Source organism: Cavenderia fasciculata (genome assembly GCF_000203815.1).
Source record: "Cavenderia fasciculata unplaced genomic scaffold Scf_Dfasci-G-o-33e01.r1-3, whole genome shotgun sequence".
Classification (NCBI taxonomy): domain Eukaryota; phylum Evosea; class Eumycetozoa; order Acytosteliales; family Cavenderiaceae; genus Cavenderia; species Cavenderia fasciculata.
The window spans coordinates 648465-672393 of NW_004457734.1; the positions used below are offsets into that span (position 1 = coordinate 648465).

Genomic DNA, 23929 nt, shown 5'->3' on the forward strand with positions numbered 1-23929 from the left:
AGTTTTGCTCAAGCAAAGGGGAGATTAATAATTCCAGACTTGTACCACAATTGTTTGTTAGTGAACATAGACGAGAGTGGTTTCGAGGGAAGCTGCTGAAATGGGTAAGCAATCCTTAAGTACGCTTGGGTCATGGACAATCTCAAGGCTGAAAGTGAACGTGGTATCACCATCGATATTGCTCTCTGATTGATTATTGTGCAACTATGCCTACCAACCCTTTAGGATATCAATATTCAGGATGGTTGGTTCACAATGTCATTAACTCTCTTGATAATATTACATTTGAATTTACCCAATGTTATCCACAATATGATGATTCTATTTTTCTATTTCTTTGCCAACTCTCTTTCCAAAATCAATGAGTTCTCTTGAGTTTGCATGTGGAAAATTCAAAAGTATTCAATAAATTGGTTATATATAATTAGTAATTTAAATTTATTTCTTCTTTTCTTTCTTTCTTTCTTTTGGTACAAAAAATATTTTAGTTTTGATTGTTGGTTTCTATATATTATTATTATCTCTAGTTGGGGTTAGTTAGAATAGTCGTGTAGTTACTTGGGAACCGCCCTGACTCATTTTTCTCATTTGAACCAAAGAACCAACCTTCATCTTCATATTCTATAGTTAGGAGTTCACCTTCTTTGATACCCAATTCACCTTCGCAATCGCTGTGATAGTCATAGAGCACTTTACATTTACTACCGGCCACATCGACCTTTTTCGTTTGGGTAGAGTCTGTAGAGAGTACAAAGTTGCTTGGGAACATGCCAATTTTGCCATCGCCTCCAACTACTGTACCTCTCCACCATCCAGATTCATCCTTCATGATAACTTTGATAATGTTGTTTGATTTGAATGATATTTCATTTTCTTCAGTCTCTGAATAATCATAGAGTGCTCGTACTGTATCTGTAATCACCATATCCTCTACTGATCTTGAATTGGTTACATTGGCTCCATTTATAGGTGATGATGTGACACTATCCCTACCTCCGCCACCACTACTACTACTAATTGAACTACCCAAACTATGTCTTGATTTACTATTTTCTCCATTTTGTAATGGACTGTTGGCTTGTGATGTAGAAAGAGCAGAGAATGATAAATGAGATGATGATTGATATGGTTCATATTGTGATTCTGCTGGTTTTTGTGCTCCACTCATTTTCTCCATTATAAATGATTGTATATCTTTATCTCTATCTATATTTTCAAATCCTTTTCGAATATTCTAAAGAGAAAATAAAAAATTAATAAATTAATAAGATTGTTTTTTTTTCTATTTTCTCATACTTCATTTGAAATTGAAACCAAAGGAGGAATAGTTTCAGTAAATTTAATAATATCCAACATCCAATCTTTTGTTTTATCCAATCTTTCAACTTCAAAACGTTGTAGGTCATCTAGAATTTTAGGCATTTCTTCGTGATAGAATTTTGTTTGATTGAGTTGTAATTGTTTGACCGAATCTTTGTATTCATTGTCTGCACGATCAGCAGCCTTTGTAGCAGTTTCAACATTCTTTCTTGCCTTTTGTTCTTTGGCACCTGGAGGTTGTTTGCTTAAATCTTCATGTGCCTCTTCTTGTTTCTTTTTCAACTTTTCATAATTTTGTTTTGCTTTTGATTCATTTGCTTCTGCAGTCTTTAAATCTTTTGTTAATTTTTCTCCTGATGCTACCAACTTGGGAAAGTAAAAAAAAAATATATTAATACATATTATAATATATATATATTCTCTATTTGTTTCTACTTACAGCCTTCCTTTGTTTTCTTGATTCTTCTAAATAAAATTCAACGTTGCTAGCTATAAGCTTTTCCAATTTTTGAGAAAATTCATCATGTAGATTAGAGATTGCTTCCAATTGATCTCTATAGACTTGCCATGAATCTCTTAGTGTTCCAATCTCCATGTCTGGTGCCAATGATTTATCTTTACATAATTTGATCATGCTCTTGGCATAGGCCGATTCGATTTGTTGTTGTTTTGATAGGAATTTACTCATCGTATTGGTAAATACTTTACCATTTTCTACTTTTTTTACTACTCCTTCAAATTTATCCTAAAAAAAAAAGAATAAGAATAAGAAGAATAAGAATAAGAAGAAGAATAAGTATGATAATGATAATGATAATGATTATCTCTCATTCTTTTCTTTAATTATTTTCATACCCATAAATCTTCAGAGAAACCTCTAGTTCTAATTGCCGATGTCATCTTTCGGTTAGGGGTTTAGTTATATATATATATTAATCTTTTTTTCTATATCTATCTATATCTTATGTTATCTAGCTATGATTCTCTCTTCTCTTTTTGTTAAATAATTGAAAAAGTCTCTCTAATGTTTATTGTCTGTTGCTTGCTTGCTTGCTACTACTGTTACAATCAAAAAAAAAAAACAAAACAACTCGAGAGGAGTGTGAGTACAAGAAAGAAAGAAAGAGGGGAGAGAGATAGAGAGTGGGTGTTGGAGTGTTAACAAATAAATATAGTATGGTGTGTTTGGGTTATGTCTGTTTGTGTGTGTATTATTAACGCTATAGGCACCCCCCTTAATCAAAACAAACGCAGCAAACCTAACCAATGTGTTTTTTTTTTTTTTTTTTTTTTTTTCAATGGTTGGTTGACTGCTCTCCCACTCCTACTTTATTGTCCATCACCTGAAATCACTATGGAGTGAAAATGAATGAATGAATGAATGTTGTTTGTGTTTGGTATGTATGAATGAATGAATCGCGATTGATTAATGTATGGTGTACAAGAAATACTTTGTGTAAAATTTGGTTTTATTAATTAACTTATTAATTATCAAAGAAATGAATAGGCTTTGAACCTATTGATTGATTGATTGATTGATTGATTGATTGATTGATTGATTGATGTCAAAAGGTCATTCAACAGTATTCCGTTGTTTATGTGATGAAGTATACTATAACATGTAATATTCATGATCAGAGAAACAAGTCCAAGAGACTCTTTTTCTTTTGCGCCAAAAAAAAAAAAAAAAAGGTTAATTTTTTATATTTTTTTTTTTTTTTTTTTTGAAGATCATTGGTGGGTGCGATGATGTACTTTATTTTCTAAACTATATAACACCTTCTAGATATCTTTAGAGAGATATATGATGAAAATGTCAATCATATCAAAAAGAGTAATAATAATCTCTTCTTTATTATTATTACTTTTTATATCATTATCATCTTCATCTACTTTATCATCTTCTACATCGGAAGAAATAGGAATTAGTGTAGTAAGTTTATTATTACCATATACACAATCAAAAGCACAAGTATATTACAAGTTGGAAGCCAAGAATGGATGTTTTGATTGGACAACCAATAATCCCGAACTCTTATCACTCGACATTCAATACGAGTCGCAATCAGCTGCATCTTGTGATCAACCAAACCAACAACCTATTCAACCTATTCAACCTATCAATGATTTAACAACATTGTTGTTGTTGGAAGAGAATCAAGAGAAATGTAGCAAGTCTGTATTGGTTGGAGTAAAGTCTGGATTCAGTGAACGTTTGTCGACACTGATCATTGCCGAGGAAAAGAGTACTGGTGTTAAACTGCGTTGTGAGGTGTTTGTAGACCGAATCTCACAGATTGGTATCAAATCGACCACTAGAACCATGTACAAGGATTCGGTTGAAGTGCTCGAAGTGCAAGCACTCGATTCACAAGGCAACATTTTCTCGACCATCTTGGGCGTCGAGTTTGAATGGACCGTGTCATCTGGCACCATCCTCCAAATCGTCCCATTCAAAGACCACAAGATGACCAATAACCCAGTCCTCCTCTCCATGGAACAACGTGGACTACAAAGTTCCCAAGTCCTCGTACAAGGTATCGATACTGGTCGTGCTGAAATCACCGTCAAACTCACCGAACAAAATTATAAACCTGTCAAACCAACCTCGGTCGTCATCTCTGTCCTTGAACCACTTAGTCTCAATCCTTCTCAATTACTCTATGTTATTCCTGGTACTCAAATTCAATATATTCTTCAATCTGAAAAACGTAATCAAATTGAAAGTAAGTAAAAAAAAACAAATAAGAAAAGAAAAGAAAAGAAATATTAATATTTTTAATTTTTAATTTTTTTATTTAGAAATAAATATGCCAAATTCACAATATTTATGGTCAACAAATAATAATAAAGTTGGAGTAGTAGATAATAGTGGTTTATTTATGGCAATTAATTTTGGAAAGACAGATTTGACAGTTCAACATGTAGATATGAGTGAAAATCGTGCTCATACATCGATTCATGTTGTCAATCCATCGTATCTTGCCATCAAGGTCGAAGCATTGAATCTACCAAATGGTCAAACCGCCCCAGTCACCAATTGGAATTTGATTCAAGGTAAAAACTATACACTCATCGTAGAGTTGTATGATGCCTCTGGTCACAAGATTTATAATTCCGACATTTCCTACAATGTTGAAATCTCTAAAGATTATTTCCAACCAATCTCTTCTTCTTCTGTTCAATCAAAAACTCCTTCCGATCATTATCATATTAAACCAATCTTGGATGGTTCAACTATTATTAAAGCTAGTTTATTAAAGATTTATGTAAATAGAAAAGAAAAAAGAAATATAAATATAAATATAATATTAATTTTTTCTCTCTCTTTTTTTTGATATTTTTTTTAGGATCCAAAAGTAGGAAAATTTATAAATTTAATTAATCCAATAATGGTAGAACAAGAATTAATAATTAGTAAACAAATCAAGATTGAACCAAATACAGTTTATTTACCATTTGTAAACAAGAATACTCAACAATATCAATTCAAGGCAATTGGAGGATTAGGAGAATACAATTGGTACACAAATAATCGTAGTTTGATTGATATCGATCAACAAGGTATCATTCAAACTACATTTAAAAAGGGATCTGGCAAGGTCATTGTGGTTGACAAAAAGAATCCACATAATCGTGATGAAGGTCAAGTACATATTGTTGACCCTAGTTTGATCGAGTTTGTACCATCCAAGGTTGAAGTAGAGATTGGTCAACCACTCGTCCTCTCTACCATTGTCAAGACGCTTACCCACGGGTTTGACAATTGTTCAGTAGTCGATCTCTCTTGGAAGTTGCAAGATTCAAAGATCTTTTCAATCAATCCTGTCACTCAAGACCAACAAAAGTTGACTGCCAACTATTGTTCTAGTAAACAAATCACACCCATCCGTGAAGGTAATACATTGGTAACGGTTGAATTGGGCGAGACCATGAAGGCCCAACAACGTATCTTTGCCTATCCACCTCTTCGACTTGACAAGGATGAAGCTCTTGTTACCCTTGGTTCATCGGTCGACATTCAACATCAAGGTGGTCCAGAACAATGGTACTTGGAACCAAAGTCTTTCTTTCAGCAAGTAGATGCCGAGAATCCAGCATCTGTCAAGATTCAAATCATCAATCCTTCTAGTTTCCGTGTCACTTGTTTGGCTCATGGTGAACAATACATTACACTTTGTGTAGGAAACAAACCAACCACCACAAACCCATTCCCAGCTCAACCTTGCGTCAAATTATTTTATAATTGTCAATTACCAAAATCTTTAAAATTAATTATGAATCAAGAAAATATTAATATTAATAATAATAATAATAATAATAATGATTGTAAAGATTTAATTACTTCATCCACTTCATCTTCTTCTACTTCTGAAAATATATTAAAAATTAGAAATAATCGTCAATTGGAATTATCAATTCAAGTTTATGATCAAAATGGTAAAGAATTTACAAATCATTCAACCCTTTCTTATGATTGGTCTACTACTAGTGGAAAGAATCTTGATCAACTACAACTAGTTGAATTTAATCAACCAAATTCAAAAAAATCAATGAATCAATTAATATTATTTGATCGTATTGGAAAGACAATGATTTTTGGTAAAATGGTTGGTTATAATATTGATATGCTTAATCATGAACGTATCACTACCTATAATCCTATTCAACCACTTGTTGGTCAATTGGAATTGGAATTATTATCAAATATTCTATTAGATCCACAATCAACTACAATTTATCTATCAAACAAGAATCAAATTCCACTTCAAGTAATTGGTGGTAGTCGTCATTTTACACTTTCATCAAACAATACAAAGATTGCAACATTGGAGAAAAAATTGGATCAAATTCGTTTATTACCAATTTATCCAGGTTACCTCAAGGTCACAATCAATGATAATTGTTTAGAATCAACTTCATCATCGGTGGTTTTAATTTCCGATGTCAATGCAATCAATGTTCGTGTTGAAGAATTAATTTCAATTGGTAAATCAATCGATTTGGAATTGGAAGCATTGGCTAGTGATGGTCAAGAATTCTCAAAGGATCAATATCAATTTATCAACTTTATTCCACATATTGATAATCCAAGTGTACTAGAGGTTGTTCCTAACCCTAGTCTAGCAGATCCCAAGAAATACATTGTCAAGGGTATTGACAGTGGTGTTGCAACTCTTACCTTTTCAAGTCACAATCCACAGACTGGTCAAACCGTTACGAGTCGTGCCATCCAAATCACCGTCTATCCTCCCTTTACCATCTCTCCTCATACCTTGCATCTAGTGCCAGGTAGTCACTTTCAAATCCAACCACAAGGTGGTGTTGCTCGTCAAGTCATCACCTTTGCATCGACCAATCCATCGGTTGCATCAATCGGACGTGACATTTCTGGTGAATTGATTGCCCACGGTATCGGAGAAGCTACCATCACTGCCTCTTCACACTATGTAGATCGTGATGCCAAAAAGATTTTCATTGGTCAAGATCAATTGACAGTGACCGTTAAAAATATGACTGGTATCAACTTGCACAGTACTATTAACCGTTTGGTTGTTGGTAATGAACTAAAGTTGCGTGTCGTAGGAGATAATGGTGAAACACCATTTACCTATGGTACAGTCGACCTTGCATTTGGTTGGGAGTGTCTAGATCACTCTATTGTCCAACTCGCTCCAATCTATAGTAATACAACCGTCGAAATGGAAGCTAGTTTTAGTGTACGTGTGATTGGTCGTCAGGCCGGTTCTACACAAGTCATTGTCTATGCATACCACCCAACCTCTGGTGACCGTTCCAAACGTATCTTCCAATCACCTCCCTTCCAAATTGACGTTATTTCAGCACCAGCATTCCCAACTCACTCTATCCTACTCATGCCAAACAGTCATTATGAAACCACTACTAAAACCAAAAACCTTCAGTACAACAATTTGGTCCTTTTAGATAATAATCAACAAACCAACCAAGTTTGTGCCAATCAATTAATTGTACAATCTCAAAACAAGTTGTTGACCAATGATCGTGTTGGTCATTGCTATTTAGAGGTTGTTCGCGATGGACGTATCGATACTACTTCATTGATCAAGGTTTCAACAAAATTGGTTGCTCATCTTGAACTTGTCCCAATTCATTCGACTAGTATGGTATTACCAATTGGTGCAACCGCTACCTTTGGCCTATACCTTCGTGACGATCTCGGTGATACCTTTACCGATTATGGTGCCATCCACAAAGCTATCAAGGCTGAACTCTCCAATGTTGGTATTATCTCTGTCAATATTGAACCAAATGATGACGACGAACACTCTGGTACTGTCAAGAACCCACCTCTCCTTGTCCAAATTCAAGGTCTCAACGTAGGTCTCGTCACACTCCGTATCTCTTACAAATCAATCGACGATTATATCAAGATCTTTGTCGGTCGTCTCATAGAGCCTGATGTCCCAGTCCTCCATGTCGGTGCCTCTTTACAACTCTCCCTTGCCACAAACCTCTTGTCCATGCGTGGATACTCTGTTCCTCAACCAGGTGATCGTATCTGGACAAGTTCAAACGCCAACGTACTCCAAATCGACAGTGCTACAGGTCGCGCAACTGCCAACCCACAAAAAGCAGGCCAAGCTATCATCTCGTACACTCGTAATCCATCCTCTCAAGTATCGGTCCTCGTATCTAGAGTTGAAACCATCAAACTCGAAAACCCTAACCAAGTTGTCATTAACGGAAACTCTGAACAATATGTCTACCCACTCCGCTTCTTTGCCAGTAACGGTCAAGAGTTTACTCAACCAAAGGACAGTAGTGCCATTGAACAAAACTACAACTGTCAATGTAGTGTTCAACAAAGCATGTATGCTTCGGCCACTTGTATCCGTGGTACCACTCCATCGACCTATCACAACTATAGTTGTATCATCCGTACTGTTAGTGGCGAACAACCAGCCTCTACCAATTTGGATCATCTCTCTCTCCAAATCACAGTCTCCAACAATGAAAAGACATACGTTGCCGAGCAAATCTACAACATTCCATTTGAAAATAGTTTCCGTATCATTTACAAATCGAATACCAATCTCTCCCCATCCAACCCATCTCTTCATCTAAAGATTCAAGTCAACAGCCACAGCAGTAATCAACTATTTATCAATGAACAAGGAGGAGGGGAAAAGAAATTATTATCAATTACTCAAGTTGCATCATCAACACCAAATGTTCACGAATACATTATCACTCCACTCGATCAAAAGGTATCATTCTCTCAACCCATTCCTATTCACATTGGAAATAGTAATCAAAAGGTCAAAGGTTCAACCATCCTAGTAAACTTTAATGTCAATGAACCAAAGAACAACAACAACAACAACAACAATTCTACTGAATCTAGTTCATTCATTCCATATACTACACTTGGTCGTGTATTGGTTGCCATTGGTATTGCTCTCTTAACTTTCCTTGGTACCATCTACTATAACCAAAAACCTCGTACTACCATCGAGGTGAAAACTCCACTACGTCACAACAACAACAACAACAACAACAACAACAACGCTCCTCCACCTTCTCCATTTAGATCACCCATCCCAAATAACCTTGGTAGCAGTAGTTTACATCAATCTTCTTATCAACCACCTCAACAATTTAATTCTCCTATTAGATCAGATTCTTCTTTAAATAATTCAATTTATAATTTTGATAGATCAAGGTTTAATAGATAAAAAAAAACAACAAACAAGAAATAAAATTTTAAAATCACAATTTGATAGAATAAGAGAATTAGGAATATTATTTTATTAATTAATTTGTATTGTTTTAAGTTCTAGTATATTTAATATTATTAGTCGGTAGTAGGTGGTGCAATTTAGGAATAAACAGTTTATTTAATTTGTAGTCTGAAAGACCTGTTAGAGCGAGATCGTGTTTGTGCTCAAAACTATAATAGAATAGAGTGCGCAATATTATTGTTGTGATTCTATTTACTATAGTTCCCTCTCTTGGCATCATTTCTTTGTCTTGATTAATATTTTTTAATTTTAATAGATGATTACAAAATACTTTACATTCATCTTGACAACAATTATGTGTATAATCTTCCAGAGTTGTGAGATATGGGAATTTTGGAATGATTTCTTCTAACCATTCTTTCATGTACTTTGGATTAGTGATTTCACCTGTCAGATAGGTGATATTATAAAGAGTTACTCTTTTATAAATAATAATTTGATAAAGCTCCATGGAGTGTTTTATTTTCTAAGATTATAAATTTCTTTTGCTAAATTAAATAATTCTCTACCAAATTCAATTGATTTTGTATTTTGATCTGGGACACCTTCAAATCCATGGATTGCACCCCACCAAGCACAACCAATGGCTGCGGTACTATCACTATCACCACCGTGGATAGCAGATCTTTCAATCATTTCCTTCCAATTGTTACCAGATCCCAATAGAGCATCATAGGCAATGAGAACGCTATCGTGTCCAGAACTACCACCCCAACCATCAAATGAAATGCTATGATAAAAGTTGTCTCTTTCAATGTTTTCATATTTGGCTGGAAACTTTGGATAGTCCGAACCAATAGATTCAACTTTGAGTGGAATAGAACGAAGTTCCAAATAAGACTTCCAAGCATTTTCAAAATAATTGATCCCCTTTTCGTATTGTGCCATGGTACGATTTGGTTGTGATTGACTATTGGTGAGATACTCTTTTGCCTTTGGGAGGACTTGATCATAGAAACGAGTACCCCATTCTCTAGCTGGAATACCACGAATGGCATAGGCTGTAAAGAGTGATGATACTAAAGCACCAAGGAATCCAACTGGATGATTGTGTGTAATTCTACCACTTTCAATGGCATAACGAATCAATTCGTCTTCTGCTTCGGGCGAATAGTATTTCAATCCAATACACATTGATCTCATTGATCCTCCACATCCTCCTCCACTTGGTGCATATGGTATTTCATTCCAATTTAACTTTGTCTTTCTCATTCCTGGTGTCATTAATGATACTGACATTATTGTTTGTCTTCCTGGTGCTCTTCCCTTAAAATTAAAAAAAAAAGGAGATTAGAAAAGAATAAGAAATTAGAAAAGAATAGAATAGAATAGATTTTTTAGATTACATACAGCCATAGTCTCCATACATTTAATATATTTCTTTGCAATCTTTTCACAATTACGATTAAATAATTCATCACCTTGTAATGGTTTTTTGGTTGGACGTGAAATAGCAACTGCTGTTGCAATATGCATTATAGTATCATCTGAAACTCTCCATTCTCTTGGGTTTACTCTTTAAATAAAAAAAAATAAAAAATAAAAAAAAAGAAAGATACAATGTTTAATAAAAGAAGAAGAAGAAGAATCTTATAAATGTCAGATACAAACTTTATACCATCAACCATACCAATATCACAATATTGTTTATAAATTGCATTTGGGTTCTTTAATAAATGATATTATATTAGCATTTATTCATTATACTATCTTGAATGTTTGATTAAAGTATACTTTACTCTTTCAAACTCCCAAATACCATTTTTATAACCAATAGCATCACCAACTGCTGATAATATCATTGTAGCTGAATATCTTTCTTCCATTCCTTTCTCTCTATTTCTAAACTAATTGAAATCAAACTAAACTACTCTCACAACATCAAAGTACTAGAAAGTTTTGAACAGTAAAAAAAAATGAATTAAATTAAATTTTGTGTGAAGTTCTTCTTGGAATGATGATCAAAGAATCTAATTAATTTTATTTTATTTTATTTTTCTAGAAAGTAGCTTTTGGTCTATTTTCAAGATAAGAAACAAGTTGTGGTAAAGAGGAAATTGATTTATGTTGAGACAATAGGTTGGTGTAAGTGGAAAGTTGATCGTTGAAACCAAAGTATAAGAGATTATCGACGACGTTAAAGATGGCAAGATCGGCATACGACAATTGAGTGCCTACAAAGAATTTGCCACCGTTCTTGGTGAGCAAAGTCTCCAAACGACCAACAAACTTTGGAATAATCTTGTTTTTGAAATCATCGACACTGGCACCAAGGTTCAATGTCTTGTAGAGATGATCCAAAACATCTGGTGCTACATTTACAATTGAATTGGAAATAGCCTTTTGTTCTTCATTGTTGTCACCACCTGTAAAATTGAATTTGTTAGCCAAATACAATTGAATTGCCAATGACTGAGAAAGTTGAATCTTTTCATCAATATAATATGGAACTAACAAAAAAAAATAGAAAATAGAAAAAAATAGAAAAATAGAAATTGATTAGTAAACAAATCAATGATTCATTTAGATATATTTTATATTTACCTTGACCAAATGGTAATTGATCAAGAATATTTTGTGGGAGTTCATTGATATCATTAATTCTAATATCAGTAAATTTAACTTCAAAATAAGTTAACAAGAGACGAATTAATTCTCCCTTTCCTCTTCCATCAAACTAATAATAATAAAAGAAAGAAGAAGAAGAAGAAAAAAAAAGAATTAGAATATTTTAAATGAAGAGTATTTTTATAAATATTTAAACATACATAGTAAAAAGTTGGTTGTGACATTGTGTATATATATTTTAGTATTAGAATTAATTATTAAAAGTTGTATAATTATAATTATAATGACCATCGTGATCACTTATTTATAGTCATCGGTTTTGGGGACTATTCTAAAAGTGAAATTGAAAATATCGGCAAAAATGGGATGTTCTCTGATCTTCTTATTCTTTTTTTCTTTTTGTGTGGTTTTAGAACACGATCTCTGTGAGAAGGTTTGAAATTTCATTTTGTTCTCCAAGAGAATGTGCATTCCCTCAAGAGTTGATCTCGAAGATGATTATTATTAATATATTGTAGAGAACATTGATCATCAACGGGGATTTATTTTCCCAGTGATATCAATCAATCAATCACAATCATGATTCTTCTGCTCTCTTCTCTTTTTTGTTTTATAAATTTATATTTTTTATTTTATTTTTGTTTCCAGGTTTCCTTTCCTTTTCTTTAATAACAATTTTGTTTCCGTTTAGTTTACATAAAATCTTCTTCACCAAAGTTTTCCATTTCATTATCGAGTTGGAGAGTTTTCTTTGTGGCAGCAGCCTTTGTTGGTTTCTTTCCTTTGCCAACTGCATTCTTTTCTTGTTTGATTTTATCATTTACAATGACGGTGAGTGATTTAACCAAATCGTTGGTTTCCTGTGATGTCATATTTGCAGTTGCATTCTTTAAAATTGTCTTTATGATTGTTGGATAATGATATGATTTCTATATAGAAATAAAAAGAATGTTATGGTTAATAAGAACAATTTTTCTTCTTATTCTTTTTTCTTTTTTCTTTTTTCTTCTTTTTCATCATTCTTACTTCAAATTTAGTAACATATTTTGAAAGAGCATTTGAATAATTTTCATAATCCTTTTCAGAGGTTGGGTTCATAGTATCGAGAGAACATTGAGCAGTTGGGGTGGTTTCTCTGACCGAGATACCTTGAAAGACATCGTTTGCATTTTGGAGATCAGCTTCCTCTTGCATTTCTCTTTGTTTCATCTTGTCTTTGTAAATGTCAAAGTCGTCTGTCGATACCTTGTCCTCCTTTTCTCTCAATTCGAGTGCCTTTTTGAGAGCTTGAGCCTTTGACAATGGCTTTGGAGCTGGCTTTGATGGAACCTTGGTTGGTTCTTCAACCTCTTCCTTTTCCTCGGGCTCGGCATCCCAATCGTCCATACCATCACCTTGATCTCTATTTTCTTCTTCCCATCTGTTTCCTGCTACTGGAGTATAATCTTCTGAATCTAACATACATATGTAGAATGGTTAGAACAATGATCATCATCGATTTGTTGTCAAGTAAACAAGAATGAACAAGACGTCCCATTCATTTCTATATAGACTTTGACTTACCCCAATCACCCATATTATATTTTGATTTCTCTATATATTCTTTTTAACTAGTAAAGTATAAAAGCTAAGCAAAGTAATAAGATAAACAGAGAAACTCAGAACGAAATGAACCAAATCAAGCAAGAAAATAAAAAAAAAATTAAAAAATTGAGCGAAACCATAGGAGGAATAAGTTGTTTCTCTTCATTTGTTGTAGTTGTTGATGTTTCAATATTGATAGTAATAATACATATTGTTTATTTGTTTATTTGTACATTTAGTGTAAATATTAGTATTAGTATTAGTATTAGTATTTCAGTTCAATCACTCGGTCACACTTCAGCAGAGTACACCTCAAGACATGGATGAGGTCTCGGTCTCTTTCAAAAAACAGAGAATTTAAAGGGTTGTATTATTTTAGATCACTTCACGATATCTTGTCTGACGTCGTGTGGATGTGGATATTTATAATGATCCACTCGAGTTTTAGTCAAAACCCTGCGAAATCATCCCAATGTCTGACTATCATTTTTCTGTGTAAGACAATGGTTTCATGAAATCCTGTCGGTCCGAGAATCTAGGCTACATCTTTACGTTGTTTAGACACTCAACAAGCCACCAGTCTACCCAGTTGGGCAACCCAAGAGATATTATTTGATGCAATATTTGATATTTTAAAATTTTAAAATATTTTTATTCTCCTTTCTTTGTTACCAAACCATCCATACGGAAATCTATTTAATCCCTCCTCAAACAGATGTAAAAGTGATCATTTTTTCTTTATTCCTCCTCTTCTCTATATATTTATATAAATTTTTAAAATATGAAATTATTATTATTGACAATTATTTTAGCATACTTTTCCTCCTCTGTCATGGCTGCCGATTCATATGAAGTGATTATAAAATCATTTTGTAGTGCTGCTGTTGCTGGACAATGTGATGGTACTGCTACGCAAACCTATTATACTGCTAATACCGCCAGCTGTCAAAAGTTTGTTACCTGTGACACTTCTGCTCCAGTCGCCTACAGAAAATGGGCATGGGATATGAACTCTAGCATGTTCAACTTTACCACTTTTTCCGACTCTGCTTGTACCACTGAAACCGTTGCTGCCCAAATCTACCCTTGCCAACTCGAAGAGAATGGATCAGTAATCCAATGTCGTCCCACCGACAATTACTTTGTCAAGCCATGGTCTTCAATCTGCATGATCTCTACCAATGCCGATGACGGAGGAGGTAATAACAGTGGTGGTGGAAAGGGTGATGGAAGTTCAACTTCTTCTACTCTCTCTGTTGGATCTACAATGGTAGTCTTTACAACAATCGTTGCAACGATCATTACTTTATTATTTTAAAATAATAGTAGTAATAATAATAATAATAGATTCAAAATAAATAAAAACAAAAATTATTATTTATTTATTTTAAAAACCTAATCTGGTGTTATGTGGTAATAATAATAATATGATAATTTATATTATTTGTTCAACTCTATTTCTCTTATAGATCGATCTATTTAGTCATATTCATTACATTATTTCACAACTTGTGAAAACTTGAAATATATGAAAAAAATCGATGTTTTTCAAATCTCTTTTTGGTTTTTTATAATAAATTAAATTATTTTAATAATCTAGGTTATTTTTTCAAGGGAAGAATTTTATTTTGAGAATCAACTCTGTTGCACCAAAAAAAATCCGAACCTACCATACACCAAAATAAAAACTAAAACTAAAAACATTAAACGTCTAGTTTAAAAGGTATCGTTTATAAACAAATCATTTAACCAAAATGTAAAGTATATACCTCAAATATATAGAACATATTACAATAGAATAGAATAGAATAGAATAGAATAGAATAGAATAGAATAGAATAGAATAGAATATAAATTATTTGTATACAATTATATTTATATATTTTTTTAAAAATTTATTTTCCCATTCCCACAAATACCAATTATTCCCATTTCCCAATCTCAACATTTCAACATTTCAACTCTTGCACTTTTATTTATATAATTAATATTTAAATAATGTTTGATATCATTTTATCAATTTATTATTTAGTATTATCATTTTTAGCAGAAGTTATAAAAGATAAAACTTTAACAGAATCAAGATTAAAAAAAGAAAAACCAATCAAAAAGTTTATTCTTGCAAATAAATATATTTTAAAAGATAAATAACAACAAATAATATAATATAAAAATGAAGTACACATATATGGTATGTTTGGATGGATCTGAAGCTAGTCACAAGGCTTATTCATGGGCTGAAGCTGAAGCACTCCAAGATCAATCTAGAGAAACTGAACTTATTTTATTAAATATAGTTTCAAAAACAAAATTAGATGTAAGTATAAAAATTAAACCAAACTAATTGAATATTTAATACTATCTTTATTTATTTATTCTAATTAGTTTATGGATGTATATTATAAAGAAAGAAAAGAATTAGCAGTTAAAGGAGTGGAATCATTTTCAAAAGATTTGGAAAATTTAAAGATTCCACATCAATCGCTGGTAGTTGAAACTCATAAAGATCCAAGACATGCAATCATTGAATACGCTGAAAAATATAGAGTTGATATGGTTTTAATAGGATATGAAGATAAATCAACTTTAAAGAAATTGGTCGATGGTCATAATGTTGCCGATTTTGTCTTGAAGCATTGTGCATGTCCAGTTCTCATTTTCAAAGATCTCTCCCAACTAAAACATATTCATCAAGAGAATCAAAAATCTCTTCATCGTTCTGGTTAATATTTAAATTATATTTGTAAATAATAATAATAATAAACAAACAAATTAAAAACTTTGTATATATTTTTTGTAAACTACTTATAAATACCAAGATGTGTCATTAATTAAATTTTTACACAAAAAAACAAAAACTTGAACATGTGTCTTGCTCCCTCATTTAAAAGTAATCGAAGATTAGAGAAAGAGAGGATAGTCAATACTGAGGAGAAAGATAAGATAGATAGGAGAGAATGTCGTTCAATCTTGATGATTTGTTAAATAGTGCACTTGATGAACTAGAAGTTCAAGAGGAATCAAAAAAGAAGAATGATAAGTTGAATGCTACTGCTGCTACTGCTAGTTCACCATCAACTACTGCTACGACTAGTGCAACATCAACTACTACTACAACAACAACAACAACAACAACAACAAATACAAATACAACAAATACAAATACATCAACTGGAATGGAAGGACTATTTAATATGGATGAATTGAAAAAGTTTATAGGTCAACAAGGAGGTGGAGGAGATGCAGTCAATGCAAAAGAACAAGAACAAATATTCGAACTGTTACAAACTCTGTCACAGGCATCAAAGGATTTAGATAAATTTGGTGGCGGTGGTGAAGGAGATACAACTACAACTGCGTCACTGACACCAAACTTTGATGACTTTGCAAAATCAGCAGATACATTTCTTGGTGGAATGTCAGACAGCGAGAAACAAGAGTTTGCTGCTAATATGGAAAAGTGGTCAACTCTATTCCCAGAAGGAATGGGTATGGGTACAGGTATGGGTATGGGGATGGGTCCAATTCCTGCTGCCGGACCCATCCCAGCACCACAACCAAATGTAGATATTAAGGATTTCGAAAACAACGTCAGTCATTTATTAAAAGGATTTGCTCAAAATGCTGCAAGTCAACCAACCACAACCGCAGCTGATAAATCAGGTGGTTCCAATCCAATGGATGCATTTATGCAAACAATGATGCAAGGTATGGGTGGTATGGGTGGTAATAGTCAAGACACTGAAGAACTCATCAAACAAGCAATGGCAATGTCATCTGGTGGAATGGATGATTCACATCTCAATGATACTGTCTCTGAATTTTATGATTTATCAATGAAATATATTATTGAACATGTATGTTTGAAAAGAGAAAAAGAAAACAAAAGAAAAAGAAAGGAATAATAATATTAATAATATTTATTTATTTACTCTTACTCTTTTTTAAGTATCCAAAATGGATTGAAGATAACAAGAATAATTATACAGCAGGAGAAGTTGAAAAGTTTAAAGAACAATATGTATCATTTACAAAAATATTTAGTACCGATGAATCCAATCAGACTTCTGACGAATTGGTCAATTCAGTCACCATGTTGGGTCAACTACCAGAAGCATTTTGTGAACAATTCTGTGCCGATGTACAAAAGGATTTAGAAAAGGATGTATTTAACAACAACAATCAAAATAATAATAATGAAAAATAAAAAGAAAAGAAAAGAAATAGAGAGTTCTATAAAGTATATATTTCTTTTGATTTCCTTTTTTGTTCATTGGTCGTCATCGGCACACCTCTTTGTGAGTGTCGTTTTTCTTGTTGCGCAACCAATTTTTTTCGAGTTTTCTCCGTCTCGTGAAATTCATTCAAAAAAAAAAAAAAAAGTAATAGGGGGTGACCACCGAATCATCATCACACGAGACACCTAAACTAGTTTGAGTTTACTCATCTCATCTATTGCTTTGTTGTCTTTTGTTGTTGTCTTTTTAATCAATCCGAATCCCTTCCCTCATCTCACAACAACAACAACAAACAACATACAACAAACAAACAAACAAACTAGTGATCTATTATTTAATCATTAACCTTTTTATTTATTTACATATATATTTTTCAGAGTACGGAGAAAGATGATTAGAATCGGTCGTTCAATATCTTCTTCGCTCGTTGGTAATACCAATAACAGTAGATTAATATACAATACCTTTATATCAAAATCATCAACATCGACAACAATAGCAGCAGTAGTACCATTAATAACAACTTCATCGACTAAATGTAATATTATGATGATCAATTTAGATTTTTGGAGAAAGAGATAATTAATATCTATCTCTTTTCATTTTTTTTTTTTCTTTCTTCTTCTTCTTTTTTAATAGATACATATAACAACAATAACAAGTTTAAGAATTATTCACATGGTCAAATTTATAATGGAGCAAGTTTAATTGTTAATAATTTATTCAGATCATATACAACAGGTCAAGTACCACCAACAGGTGAAAAGAAAGATACTACTGTTGCTGAAGATACTACTACTACTCCTACTACTACTACTACTACTACTACTACTGTTGAAGATACAAAGATTAGTATAACAAAAAAAGAAGTAGATCCAAAGAAACCAAAAGAACCAATGAAAGTATGGTTGAAAAACATGGCAAAGCATTATTGGTTGGGAACCAAGTTGTTGGGCAAGAACATTGGTATTGCGGTGCGTTTGGTCAAGTTGCTTTCCAACGGACACGGTTTGTCACGTCGTGAGAGAAACTTGTTGGTACAAACATCGGCCGATGTGTTGCGATTGGTACCGTTTATTGTCATCATGCTCATTCCATTTGCCGAGTTGGCATTACCCTTTTTGCTCAAGATCTTCCCAAACTTGTTGCCAAGCACCTATGAGTTCAAGGATGAAAAGGACGAGCATCAACATCTCAAGCAAAAGGGTAACGTGTCGATGACCAAGTTCCTCCAAGAGACCTTGGCCGACATTTCGTGCGAGTTGCGTGAGAGCAACATCTCGAGCGCCAAGGAGTTCCACGACTTTATGCTCAAGGTCAAGCAAGGTGAGCAAGTGTCCAACGTCGAGATCCTCAAGTTCTCCAAGTTGTTCCGTGACGAGATCACCATGGAGAAAATCTCGCGTCCACAACTACTCAACATGCACAAGTATTTGGCTGGCTCCAGCTTTGTTGCCAAGTGGTATTCCAACGACTACCTCAAACAACAAATCACCAAGAAACTCAAAAAGATCAAGCAAGACGATATCCTCATTAAAAAGGAGGGTGTCGAGTCTCTTACACTCGAAGAGTTGGTCGATGCCGCCCTCGTGCGTGGTTTCAAGGTCAACGGCTGCACACGCAAGCAGCTCGAGAACCAGCTCGAGCAATGGCTCGACATGTCACTCAACAAGAACGTCCCCCCATCCCTCTTGATTCTCAGTCGTGCATTCACTCTCGAAAAAGAGTCTACTCAAGCCCTCGAAGAGACACTCGAACATATCCCCGAAGAGGCTCTCAACGAAGTACTCAAAAAGTTGCCAGATGTCTTTGAGGATGCTCAATCGGTAGAACGTCGTGAAGAAAAACTCGAAGCTCTCGCCGAGGAAGAAAAGGAATTAGATGTAAAGGTTGCAGAAGACAAGGAAAAGGCTGAAAAAATTGCAATTGAAGAAAAGGAAAAGGAAAAGGAAAAGGAGACTACTATTGAACCAAAAGTTGTTGAACAACATGCTATCGCTGAACCAGAAAAGGTCATCGAAACATCACCAGAACAACCAATCAAAAAATTGACTCCAGAAGCAAAAGCTGAACGTTTATTAAATGATGATGATGATATGGAAATTCATAAAGAAAGTGATACTAATAACAGTAATAATAATATTAATAATAATAATACAACAACAAAACCAGAACAAAAATAAAAAGAGGGAAAGTAAAGTATTTTTAGAATATAAATATAAATAGATTTTTAAAAAGGGTACATGGAACAAATAAATGAAACCCCTCTTTTTTTATACAATCAATCAATAGAGATATAAATATAAATATATCTTGGTTTTCCATCGAAATAAATCCAATCAAACTAACCCCGAACCCCCAAATACCACATACTACATCCCCCTTCATATTCATTGCAAATATGTGGTTGTGTTGCTATTCTCATCAACATTATCTACACTTATTGTACTGGCACTAGATACTAAATATCGAATGGGGTTACGATTTCCAAAAGAGTGGGATGTGGTATATGTGGTTAGGAGTAAAACACAAAGTGTTAAGATACGGTTGGTAAAAGATTGATTCACCATCATCATCACGATATCTGTATAAACATGTTGTTGAATTTCAAAAAACAATCTACATTACATTCATTCATGTATACGTATCATCAATCCAATGATGATTTAAATTAATCATCTACCAACCAACCATTTTACATTAATTGTTTGTTTTATTGTATTCAAATAATTATTATTAAATCAATCAATCAATCAAATCCCATATATATATATATATAAATATATATTATTATATATTAATTCTCCAACTATCATTTATTTATTTATTTATTTATTTATTATTTTAAAATACCTAAATAATGAAACCAATTTATTTAATATTAATATTAATATGTGTTTCAGTTTATGGAATAGATATAAATGTTGGTAATAATAACAATAATTATAAAGAAGTGATTGAAATTCAAGTTGATAGAGTTCAAGTATTGTCAACTTCGGTGACTATTAATTTTACATCAAATTGTCCAACTTTTATGCAAGCATCTGTATGGGGATACACTTGTCAACCAACCAAACGTATCAATGAAATACAATGTACTGGGTTGGAGCCAGGTACCACTCAAGCCTACTTGGTTTTGTCTCAATGTGGTAGTTCCTTTTTCAACACATTCCTCAATCTAAAGACATTCCCAGCAGTTGGTAATCCAGCCATTTCCTTTAAGGTGTTGGATTCAACATCATTCCAAGTATCACATAGAGCTATTGGTGGTGCACCCTATCAATCAACTTACAATGTTACTGTTAGAGGTGAAAATAATGGTTTCGAAAAGAAAATTGAAAATACCTATTCAAGCGATCAAGTCATTCGAGTTCCACCCAAATCATCTCCATCATCTTCATGTACCTATATAGTAACAGTCACTGTCTATAATGATTATATAACAAATACTTCTGTTGATTCAATTAAATTGTAAAATAAACATATAAATTAAAAATTAAACAATCAACTTTGATCAATTTGATGAGATCTCATGTCTCTTGGTTGAAAAAAAAAAAAAAAAAACGAACGAATAAACACAAAACAATTAACGATTCTCTAATTTCTATTTAAATACAATATACATATATACAAAAATGGTATGTAATACAACCTACCTACCTACCTACCTACCTACCTACATTTATACCTACATTAGACACATACTAATCATTTCTTCTATGTTGTACCATGTATACATTAGGCAAGAGGAGGCATTAAAATACCCAAACCAGTTAAGATAACTAAACCAACTAGTACTAAATTGTATGTTGTCTTGAACAACGATCGAGATCGATAGTAGATATATGTACATGATAACTAACATTCTATATCCTCTTCTTTACAGACAACAAACAAATAGAGATAAACAATTAGCAAGAGAAAAAGAGAAACAAGTATTCCAAAAGAAAATAGATTCAGTGTAAATATATATAGTAGAAACAAAAGATAGGATAGATAGATAGATATAGATAGATAGATAGATAGATATAACATACAAGACACCTAACTAACTATGTTTTTCTGTAGCCCCGATGATACAGCACATCATATGTTTTTTTCATACAATGAAGCATTGGTACCACCATACTATGTGATATTAGATACCAATTTTATAAACTTTTCATGTTCTCTAAAGATTGATATAGTGGAAGGATTGATGGATTGTCTCTATGCAAAGTGTATTCCATGTTTGACAGATTGTTGTGCAGCAGAGTTGGAAAGACTCGGACCAAAGTTTAGAGTGGCATTAAAGATTTCAAAGGATCCACGTATTCAACGTCTACCTTGTTTCCACAAAGGTACCTATGCCGATGACTGTATTATAAATAGAATTACCATGCATCGTATGTACTTGGTAGCTACATGTGATGCCGATCTCAGAAGAAGAATTAGAAAAATACCTGGTGTCCCTTTAATCTATCCAAAGGGTAAAAGATATACAATTGAAAGATTACCAGATGCTCCTGGTGCCAAGTAAAATAAATTAAACATAACAAACAACAACAACAATAAACATAATATTTAATATTCTTTTTTTTAAACTATTTACTTTTTCTATTATTTATTGTTCTAATAATTGAATAGTACGAGTAAGAATTTGAGTAGCTTTCTTGAAATCTGAAAGGTTAGCGTATTCATTGTCGGCATGATAACAATCTTCACGACCAAAACCAGTGATTTGAACGTCGAAACCACTGTCTTGGAGTTCCTTGACCAAAGGCAAGGTGCCGCAGGTAGAGACTGGCTTGAGTTCGCCGGTGGCTTCCTTGGTGGCTTGACCGAGTGCCTTGTAGCCGGCAGAGTCAATGTTGCAGGCAATACCTGGACTGCCGACACCGACCCACTCGATTTCGACTCTTCCCTTGACACCGTCCTTTGGGATTTCGTACTTGTGGAATGGACCACGTGAACGCAATTGGGTGATGTTGGCATTGATGTCCTTGACATAACCTTCGATCTTGGCACGAACGTCGGTCATGTCGTAGAATGGGGTGAGACGGATATCACCGCAGATGGTGGCTTCACCTGGGATTTGGTTGTAGGAGCCGTCGAGCTTCTTCCAGAGAGTTGGCTTCATCGAGCTGCTGACGTCGTAGCCGTACTTGGCCTCTTGGGGGTGTGCTGGGAAATCCTTGTAGAAACGTTGTTGGATCTCGGCCAAGGCTTCGTTGGCCAATTCAATGGCGTTGACGGTGTGTTGGGGCATGGCAGAGTGCAACAACTTGCCGTGGGCCTTGAGGTTCCAGTTTTGGGAGCCTCCGGTACCGATGGTTGGTTGCATGTCGGCCGAATCGACCCAGTAGAGTGGGCCGTTCTTGAGATGGTTCATCTTGCCTTGCTTGTCCAACTCGTCGACTCCGACACCTGGAATCTCATCATTCTCCTCGGATGCAATGAACACAGCGTTGATCGAGTGCTTGAGAACTGGCTTCTTGGTGGCCAACTCGATAAACAAATCAGTCAACAATGCAACATGTCCCAAACAATCAGTTGTACCTCTACCATATAATTTATCTCCTTCAATTGTTAATTTGAATGGGTCTAACAAAAAAGTAAACAAAATTAATATAACTCTTTCATTCTATATATATATATATATTTATCTATCTATCTTACATCTTTCCCAAGTTTCTGGTGAAGCTGGAACAACATCCAAATGAGAACCAACAAAAGAGATTGACTTTTCAGTGGTACCTGGGTATTGAATCAAGATATTGCCTCTACCTTCATGGAATGCAACATGTTGAATCTTTAATGGTCCTCCATTTTCAACCTTGAACTTGTCTAATGCCTAAAGTGTAGTAGTAGAGTAGAGTAAATATAGAGTATAGAGAGAGAGTGAGTAAAGGTTATGTATATATGTAGTTATATCATGTAGTTAACTCTACATACAGCCAAGACATGACGACCAGCATTATCTTCAACTGGGATCAACTCGGGTGGCTTGTTTTGCAAGGTCTTGGCCTCACCAATCAACTTGGTTAAGAGTTCCAAGAAACGTGGTTCATTTAATTCAATTGCAGCTACAATATCAGCCATGTTTATCTATTTATCTAATTTAATATATAAATAAAATATAGTAGTAGCAATGAAGATGATATTAAATTTATAACTGTTGTTCATGCATTGTCTGATCTGCGAACTCTTCAAAATTCATTTTTTTGATTTATTTTTGATTTTTTTTTGAGCTAAAGAGACATGCTGTCAAAAAGGCAATGGAAGATTCATGGATGATGTGGAATGTCCTTCAGAAGGATATATGAATCGGTTCTGAAGGAACTTGATACTTGTATAAGATAATATCTTTCAATTATATAGCAAATATTTCTCAACAATACATTGAAAGGTCTAGTGATACGATAGACTTGTTTTCCTTTGAGAGAGAGAGAGAAA

At 33.7% G+C, this 23929-nt stretch overlaps 10 protein-coding genes across 10 annotated transcripts; 5 read left to right on the plus strand and 5 right to left on the minus strand.

Annotated features, from left to right (window-relative positions):
• Positions 1 to 57: 57 nt before the first annotated feature.
• On the minus strand, positions 58 to 2220 carry DFA_04481 (SH3 domain-containing protein; the record flags this gene model as incomplete). The annotated part of the gene is made up of 5 exons (XM_004360157.1): positions 58 to 185; positions 559 to 1234; positions 1297 to 1686; positions 1760 to 2065; positions 2176 to 2220. 5 exons carry the CDS (start codon positions 2218 to 2220, stop codon positions 58 to 60), a joined length of 1545 nt encoding a protein of 514 aa, XP_004360214.1.
• Positions 2221 to 2882: 662 nt separating this feature from the next.
• Positions 2883 to 9038, plus strand: nup210 (nucleoporin; the record flags this gene model as incomplete). The annotated part of the gene is made up of 5 exons (XM_004360158.1): positions 2883 to 2927; positions 3051 to 3071; positions 3107 to 4046; positions 4123 to 4589; positions 4671 to 9038. 5 exons carry the CDS (start codon positions 2883 to 2885, stop codon positions 9036 to 9038), a joined length of 5841 nt encoding a protein of 1946 aa, XP_004360215.1.
• A 525-nt stretch (positions 9039 to 9563) lies between these two features.
• adprh (ADP-ribosylarginine hydrolase) lies at positions 9564 to 10930 on the minus strand (the record flags this gene model as incomplete). The annotated part of the gene is made up of 4 exons (XM_004360159.1): positions 9564 to 10370; positions 10455 to 10620; positions 10716 to 10771; positions 10844 to 10930. The coding sequence occupies 4 exons, from the start codon at positions 10928 to 10930 to the stop codon at positions 9564 to 9566; spliced, it is 1116 nt and encodes a 371-aa protein (XP_004360216.1).
• A 172-nt stretch (positions 10931 to 11102) lies between these two features.
• On the minus strand, positions 11103 to 11896 carry DFA_04484 (uncharacterized protein; the record flags this gene model as incomplete). The annotated part of the gene is made up of 3 exons (XM_004360160.1): positions 11103 to 11554; positions 11649 to 11781; positions 11873 to 11896. The coding sequence occupies 3 exons, from the start codon at positions 11894 to 11896 to the stop codon at positions 11103 to 11105; spliced, it is 609 nt and encodes a 202-aa protein (XP_004360217.1).
• Positions 11897 to 12364: 468 nt separating this feature from the next.
• On the minus strand, positions 12365 to 13248 carry eIF3s1 (eukaryotic translation initiation factor 3 subunit 1; the record flags this gene model as incomplete). The annotated part of the gene is made up of 3 exons (XM_004360161.1): positions 12365 to 12601; positions 12699 to 13126; positions 13236 to 13248. 3 exons carry the CDS (start codon positions 13246 to 13248, stop codon positions 12365 to 12367), a joined length of 678 nt encoding a protein of 225 aa, XP_004360218.1.
• A 789-nt stretch (positions 13249 to 14037) lies between these two features.
• On the plus strand, positions 14038 to 14574 carry DFA_04486 (uncharacterized protein; the record flags this gene model as incomplete). Its single annotated transcript, XM_004360162.1, has 1 exon — positions 14038 to 14574. The coding sequence occupies one exon, from the start codon at positions 14038 to 14040 to the stop codon at positions 14572 to 14574; it is 537 nt and encodes a 178-aa protein (XP_004360219.1).
• An 855-nt stretch (positions 14575 to 15429) lies between these two features.
• On the plus strand, positions 15430 to 15983 carry DFA_04487 (uncharacterized protein; the record flags this gene model as incomplete). Its single annotated transcript, XM_004360163.1, has 2 exons — positions 15430 to 15573; positions 15642 to 15983. The coding sequence occupies 2 exons, from the start codon at positions 15430 to 15432 to the stop codon at positions 15981 to 15983; spliced, it is 486 nt and encodes a 161-aa protein (XP_004360220.1).
• A 230-nt stretch (positions 15984 to 16213) lies between these two features.
• DFA_04488 (uncharacterized protein) lies at positions 16214 to 19677 on the plus strand (the record flags this gene model as incomplete). The annotated part of the gene is made up of 5 exons (XM_004360164.1): positions 16214 to 17113; positions 17206 to 17421; positions 17468 to 17496; positions 17872 to 18032; positions 18134 to 19677. The coding sequence occupies 5 exons, from the start codon at positions 16214 to 16216 to the stop codon at positions 19675 to 19677; spliced, it is 2850 nt and encodes a 949-aa protein (XP_004360221.1).
• A 677-nt stretch (positions 19678 to 20354) lies between these two features.
• On the plus strand, positions 20355 to 22013 carry fcf1 (FCF1 family protein; the record flags this gene model as incomplete). Its single annotated transcript, XM_004360165.1, has 3 exons — positions 20355 to 20965; positions 21381 to 21455; positions 21563 to 22013. The coding sequence occupies 3 exons, from the start codon at positions 20355 to 20357 to the stop codon at positions 22011 to 22013; spliced, it is 1137 nt and encodes a 378-aa protein (XP_004360222.1).
• An 84-nt stretch (positions 22014 to 22097) lies between these two features.
• On the minus strand, positions 22098 to 23575 carry argE (acetylornithine deacetylase; the record flags this gene model as incomplete). Its single annotated transcript, XM_004360166.1, has 3 exons — positions 22098 to 23077; positions 23153 to 23327; positions 23429 to 23575. The coding sequence occupies 3 exons, from the start codon at positions 23573 to 23575 to the stop codon at positions 22098 to 22100; spliced, it is 1302 nt and encodes a 433-aa protein (XP_004360223.1).
• Between the last annotated feature and the right edge of the window lie 354 nt (positions 23576 to 23929).